The 7,043-nt window shown below is 35.7% G+C and overlaps 1 protein-coding gene across 1 annotated transcript in view; it reads left to right on the top strand.

The window, feature by feature from the left end:
* Positions 1–4,580, top strand: part of LOC110459977 (zinc finger protein Gfi-1b-like) — a 12,010-nt gene extending 7,430 nt beyond the window's left edge. Inside the window, exon 4 of the mRNA XM_021512628.1 lies at positions 3,214–4,580. Coding sequence (XP_021368303.1) covers positions 3,214–3,446 — 233 coding nt within the window. The 3' untranslated portion in view covers positions 3,447–4,580. The remainder of the gene's footprint in view (positions 1–3,213) is intronic.
* The last annotated feature ends 2,463 nt before the right edge of the window (positions 4,581–7,043 follow it).

Consider the following 7,043-nt stretch of genomic DNA (forward strand, 5'->3'; position numbering starts at 1 on the left):
TTTTGTTATATGTAAACAGGGACAACTGTCATTGTGTAAATGTCACCCCTCTGCAAAAAGTTCCGATTTTTTTCAAGGAAGATAACTCTTACCCGGATCGAAGTGATTGTAAAATGTAAAATAAATTAATTATAAAGCCATTGTGTATATTTTGTTCAATTTCCCATTCTATATGTATAGATCTTTGTGTCCTGTTGGCTTTTAGCTTGTAGATAATAACTTTTATCCGTTCAAATTCAATAAAAAACACTTTGTGTAACATGTGTTACATATTTTGCGATAAATAAAATATTTGTAGGGTTAATTAGAAATGCTTCTTTTCATTTTATTATTGTTGTTATTGTTCCGAACAATGTCACACCCAAAAAAAACCGGAAAATATTAAAATTGACGAAAATTCATTTTTTTTGGTATTTTTTCCAAAAAAGTCCCCTAACTATCGGAGTGTTTAGATTTTCATAAAATCAACTCTACATAGTTGCATAACCATTATATGAAAGTGTCAACGAGTTTCGCTGGTTAATTACGAAAGTGTGGAGCCACCTTAAATGTTCTTTCACATGACTACCTTGCTAATTAACCCAAAAATAAGAAAATAGATAGATGAAAGTTGGACAGGAAACAAACATGTTTCCTCATACATTCTCGGATCTCTTGAATTTCGAGGATTCTCTCTTGATATATTTGCTTCTTTTTTACAAGGCATATTTTATTCCAGACTCTTGTGTTAAATAACACTATTGGTTAGAGTCGGGCCAAAGTATTACATATCGGTCGTGTCAGGCATAGTGTAGTTCAGTATAACACCGAATGATTAATTATTTGGAAATTGTCAAACAGCTCACCTGTAAAAGTCGATTAGCGTGTTTGTTTGTACCTTCGCGCTCGACAGGTCATCAGCAGCAGGTCTGTGGTCATAGAAAACACAGGCTGTGGTCCGAGTTATGGGTGGGCCAGGAATGGTCCAACAACAACAAACCCACCTGAGAATGTATACAACTGTTACGGTAGAAATGCCGACATGCCATTTTCTACACATTACACGTTTATTTTGCTATTCAATTGTTTCAGATTTCAAACTATATCCAAATGAAATTAGTCGGAGTTGCACAAGTTTTCTTCACTTTGGGGATGTTTTCGATTTTCCGTATCAAATTTTATTCAAGGGTTGTATGTCAAAAAAAAACCTGGAGATATATTTAAGTGTTAAGAAATCCTCTCCTCCCTTTAATGTTGAAAATACAAAATGACGATTAAGTTCATGGTGTAAATATTATGATGATGTCATTATCTTATTTCATTAAGACCAAGTATAGATACATGTATAAGAAAACATATTTCAATAATAACATATTTTCCTGTTTCCACGGTTAATTTATTAAACGAACCAAGACAATGGCGCAAATGTAAGCAGACGACAGTTGCTGTCAAGTGTTAAATTTCTGCTCTTTATACATTCTGCGTAACAGCATAAAACAATCAATACTGGTGTGTTTTAATATAACCCAATGCTTCATGTGAAAGCGAATGTATACAGCCACGGCTAAATGTCACAATTTCTACCCCGCCATCTCTAATCTTAAAATCACACAATGTTGGCACCGCACCAAACCAAATCGCCAATCCTTTCCTGACCTTACAACCGAGTGACCTTTCCACGAGATCCCGCGAGACTCGTCATCAATGGGAGTGTCCTACACTAGAGGGCGGGCTAGAAATCAGGGAAATCAACTTCCTTTACTCGCATTACTATTGACCTTTAGACGTCACGTGCTGTACCGTGTATGACGTCACACAAACAGTCGCTTATTGTTACATAAATCGGAATATCATATCACACAATCGTTCCTCATATGTCGTTATGTTTGAAGATTGCAGCCATTATATTTTTTTATCATCACCGCTTTTAGTTTTTTTTTTATCCCTGAACAATAGAAGGATTGTTTCGTTCATTATTAATTCATTGTCTGCAATAACATATCCGCTCCTTGGTACTGGAGTCCATGGCATCAGACAATTTGCGATCGTCAGATAATTCATTACTATTGGTTCTGTATGTAAGCTAGTGGCGAACAATATATGTGGTACAGCTGTATAGTATACAGTGACTTACTCATTATGAGTCAGTGCATGGTGTAATGTACCGTGTTCATCTATTGTAAACTGTTTATAACATTGTAGTATTAGAATTATATAAGGATATCTATAGTTGTTCATTTCATAAAGTAAAGTCAGAATCAAGGTGATTTTTTGTCTTGTTGACCGCGGAAACAAGAATTAGCAAAATTGACTTGATTTGCAGTAACAACTGGAATTCAAGCAGAGATAGCATCATTCAATGCATAAATAGTTCGTGTCATAAAAATCCTTTGCCATTTTTCGGCAGAACCATTTAAAATGGTTTTGGATTTCCCTCACGTTATTTGACCATACAGTGCAGACTTACTGGTGATCGAGTGCTCGATTAGTTAGGACAGATTTATATAGAATGCGAACTAGAATTTAAAAATGAAATTGGATGGAAGAGTCTGTCATAATTCTTTTGGCGTAATGATCATTTATGTTTATGTGTTGCGTACAATATAGAAATCGAACAACCTAGTGCTAATGAATGTAAGACACACACAGGTGTGATCGCATTTTTAAAATTTTGTGATAGATACAGCATGCCAAAAACGGATTACGTATTGCACTTATGCTAAAAGATGAAATCGAAGAGGCATTGTTGTCATAATCAATAATTGTGTTAAGTGCACACATACTTCAGTATGTTAAAGAGATGTATCAATGAGTGGCAAATACAGTGTTCCGAACAATAAACCTGTTGATGTTATCACAATGCCTTGCCGTTTCGTTTGCTCGCTGTTTCCCAATCTGACCGATTAGTATGACCTCATATTACCTAGACACATATACGTCTCTGTATTACCCTCACAGCCCTATCTGTGTTGAAGGCGACTAAGGATGTAATTATAATTAAACTTAATCCAAAGACACGCAACTGTTTTCAGACTTATAACTACCAACTTTTAAACTCCGCCTAATTTCTTTTTAAGAAGTATTCTTTATCAACACATCGGTTTCTATACACTTTACGTTATGGTTTCTTCATCTCTGCCCGACATCCATGTTGGTGTGTTTACAAGGAACATTAACAAACTTGAAAGAAATAATATTCATTTTCATTTTACTAATGTTTAACTTCTGTTTCAGGTGAGAAGCCTCACAAATGTCTGCAGTGCGGTAAAGCCTTCAGCCAGTCGTCCAACCTCATCACACACAGTCGGAAACACACAGGGTTCAAGCCGTTCGCATGCGACAAGTGCGGACGTGCATTCCAGAGGAAAGTCGACCTTCGACGCCATGTTGAAACTCAGCACATGAGCTTGGACCGAAGTTTAGGACAATCTCTGATGTTGCCATTCCACATTCAAGGACGACAGTAGAATGACAATAGATATGTTGTGTCGTATAATTATCTCATCACTTGGACACGACAGTAGGACGGGTCATCTTTCGTTGTGGCACGGTTCCATACTGATACAAGATAGCACAGGAGAGCAAGACCTTCGTCGGGACAAAGTTGCAAAGACGCTTGAGTGATCAGCGGAGTGTTTTAGCAAAGCATGTCCTACTGTCTAGTGACATTGTCTGTGATGTTGTGTTATAGTGACTCGGCTAACCTGAATAATTGTGATATTGGTCTTGATTTTTTCCTTTATGTAATGTCAAGATGAGCACTTTAAAAATGATATAATCCGTGATACAACGTATAAAGTTTCATGTAAATTTGTACGATAGGCAGGAAAAAAGTCTTGGTGAATAGACCGGTAGCGTATTATCATATTTATTGAATCTAGTCAGAGTGTGTTGTGGTGTTACATTGTTAAAGTGAATTTTTGCGGTCTAGAAAATTTCGCTCATTCAGCGTTGGTTAAAACAGCGCGAAAGTGTCTATACCCAAATGTATTGACATGTTATGGTGTATAATATACATTGTAGAAGCATTGCCCACGCGAAAATTACACACTTTAAAATGCCTTATGAATCAAAGCGTGATGACACATGTACAAGAGAATATTATTAAATTAATTATTCTTATTTCTCTTTTCGCTTTCACATTTGACATATCCTCTGGTCAAAAGCCGTGTTACAGTACATATATTTACATATCTCCAACAGCTAATAATAGAATCAGTTGTTTCCTCTTTGTTGATCGTTTCCCTTTGATTCTGCTATTCTTCGCCATTCATCTGAATGCTCATTCTCCTGTCTATAGATATGTCTGTAGAATATGTTTAAGTGGAAAGGGCAGGAATAAGTTTTAAAAACGTGTGTCCTTTCCTATTGTTATTTATGGTAATTAAATGTTTGAATTAAGTTAAGACGCTTGAACTAGCGGAGCTATCAACCTTTGAAGTGTGGTATAAATAGCTAGTGTCTTATCGTTACCATTGTTTTGAACATGCACTGTAAGACATTGTTGTTCGCTAACAACTTATGATATATGTGTGCAGTGTATATGGACATTAATTAATATGTCTTTGTCACTATTACTTGTAGTTTTCTGTAAGTAAACAGCTCCACAATGAATCTCTATGTGTCCTTGTTTTATGATCTAAGACAATGATCTTCGCATTGCGTCAAGGCTCTTAATAAATATAACTTGTAAGCAAACTTCGCTCAAAAATATGTTCGCATTGTTTCCTGTGTGACCAGAACGTTTTTTAAAGATCTATTTTAATTGATTACTTTAAACATCCATTCACTAATTGAACACGCGCGCCTTACGTCATGTCGATTTCTAGCATACGTAGAAGCTGTTTCCGAGTAGGCAGGCGCTCAGCTGCATATACACTGTTCGAAATAGGCAGTTACATGCACATCAAAAATCGTCAAATATGCTATGCAATTTGTATATATTATATGTGGTCCGAAATAGCGATAAAATTGTTTACACATTTAAAAAAACACCCCATTAAATTGTCTTTTTCCCCCCCAATATAATAAACCATAAAATGTGTTATAACGACTGGCAACGAAAGGGATATCACGCATTCGGAACCGTGTGCCGATTTTATAAATAATTATTTTTATGTTATAATTTTCGATCCCTGGATTCAAACATGGCTTCAAAAAATGCCGCATTATCACCGAAGATGATTTAATTAGTTATTTTCTGTCAATTTATTTCAGAAATTTGAACAAATTATAAGAAAAACCAAGCAAATGTTAAATAAATGAAACACTCAAATATTACTCTTAAAAGCCACCAAATAGCACCCCGGAGACTCGAAATTTCATTGTTCCGTTTAGGGCGGGGTTGCTAAACAAAAACAAATTTGCATTGCCATCGTCTACTGTCTAGCTCCGCGTCTGGTAGGCCATGCTATTCTACTTACTCTTAAAACTATATCTTTAAAAAACCTGAACTGTTCCAACGATATAGGCTAATAACAGCATCCAATCAGTCGTGAGATTTTTCACTTATTACAAGATACATTGCCCCGGTTTCACATGTTCTTTACCGTAGAGTTTTTCCATTGGGAAACATTGCTGAAGTAAAGGAAGGAACGTAAGGGAATTCCTTGGTTATAGACCGATAGTAAAACTGTGCTGTGTTAAGTAGTTCAAAGAACCCTAAAAACAAATCATCACAAGAAATTCGCGTGACAATTATTTCAGATATAATCAAAATTCAAATATCAACTGAAGACAGCGCGCACAAATTGTTTTACTTTGCGATTTAATTTCGGACCATATACTTTAAAACCTTTTGGAAGCAGTAAGTACACGATTCTTTAAAACTGCGTTACTTTGATCAACTGATTAGAGAAATAAAAATATTAGAAACTCTCAAAATGTGTAACTTAAGTTGCATGCTTATGAAATTGAAATCAAATTCTGAAGACAAACTCACATTTTTTTTAAACAATATTTCTCAATTACATTAACTTGAAAATGTAAGGAAACGCTTACCAGACGCGTCCTGGGTCAGCGATTCGGTTGTCCAGAGTCCCATAAGCTTCAGGGTGCTTTAAATATTTCAAATTCTTTATTTTTTCTTTTCTTTTTAATATCTGCGTTGGAATATCAATGTGCTAGCGTATAATAATTTAGGTGATTACTTAACAGGACAAGAATATTTTGTTTTCAATTTTAAGAAATATGAAATTATCACAAATTAAATTTTACCTTAGTGTAAGATTAGGCTGACAAAACTTGACACACAACAGATTCTCGACGCCCAGACAGAGGATCCGCGAGAGTAAATAGATGATCGCTTTATTTGGATATCGGAGATATTTAGCTACCTGTGACCTTTCACACCTGTACCTAACACCTGAGGTGTGAGGGGTCAGTCTCTAGCCGGACAAAGGACGGGTGGTCTGGACGCTGGTGTTATTTACTTTGGCACGAGAGCGTGAAAAGGAACGGGTGGTGGTGGTGTATAGCTGGCCCGGGGGTAGGTACTCCATGTTGGTGTGAGGTCTCATAATAAGCCATCGGAATACCAATACAAGCCTTCTTTCAGTTTCCATTCCTATCTTCGAACACATTAACAAGGTTACTTGTGTAATGACTATTTAACAATAATTTGCTGCATATAGAAAGTGCACTTTTGAGAATAATTGAATACACATTAAAAACGATCAGAATCTTATATTACATTTATCTCAAGTCTGTTCGCGGAGCTCCTTTTGGCCGACATGAGGAGTAAATGTATCGTTCTGATATAATGATATGCTGCAAAATAAATTATTTTAAAGATCTTTTGATTAGAACCCCCGGGGATTCACTTCTTTTTAAGTACAAATATTGCTTCAATGGCTGTTGTCTTCGAGGTATTACTTCTTTGCGCACTTAACATATCCAAAACATATCATTTTGGGGTAATGTCTATTATAGGGGGATCTGGGTTCTCTGTATCCACTAAAGAAAAATATTTTGCTTTTAACTTCCTATGACGTTAATCAATTCTGTATCTTTTACTTAATTACTTAATTACATAATTCATTAATGCATTGGTATTCTATTCTTTG

Source organism: Mizuhopecten yessoensis, unplaced genomic scaffold, assembly GCF_002113885.1.
Source record: "Mizuhopecten yessoensis strain PY_sf001 unplaced genomic scaffold, ASM211388v2 scaffold1321, whole genome shotgun sequence".
Lineage (NCBI taxonomy): Eukaryota > Metazoa > Mollusca > Bivalvia > Pectinida > Pectinidae > Mizuhopecten > Mizuhopecten yessoensis.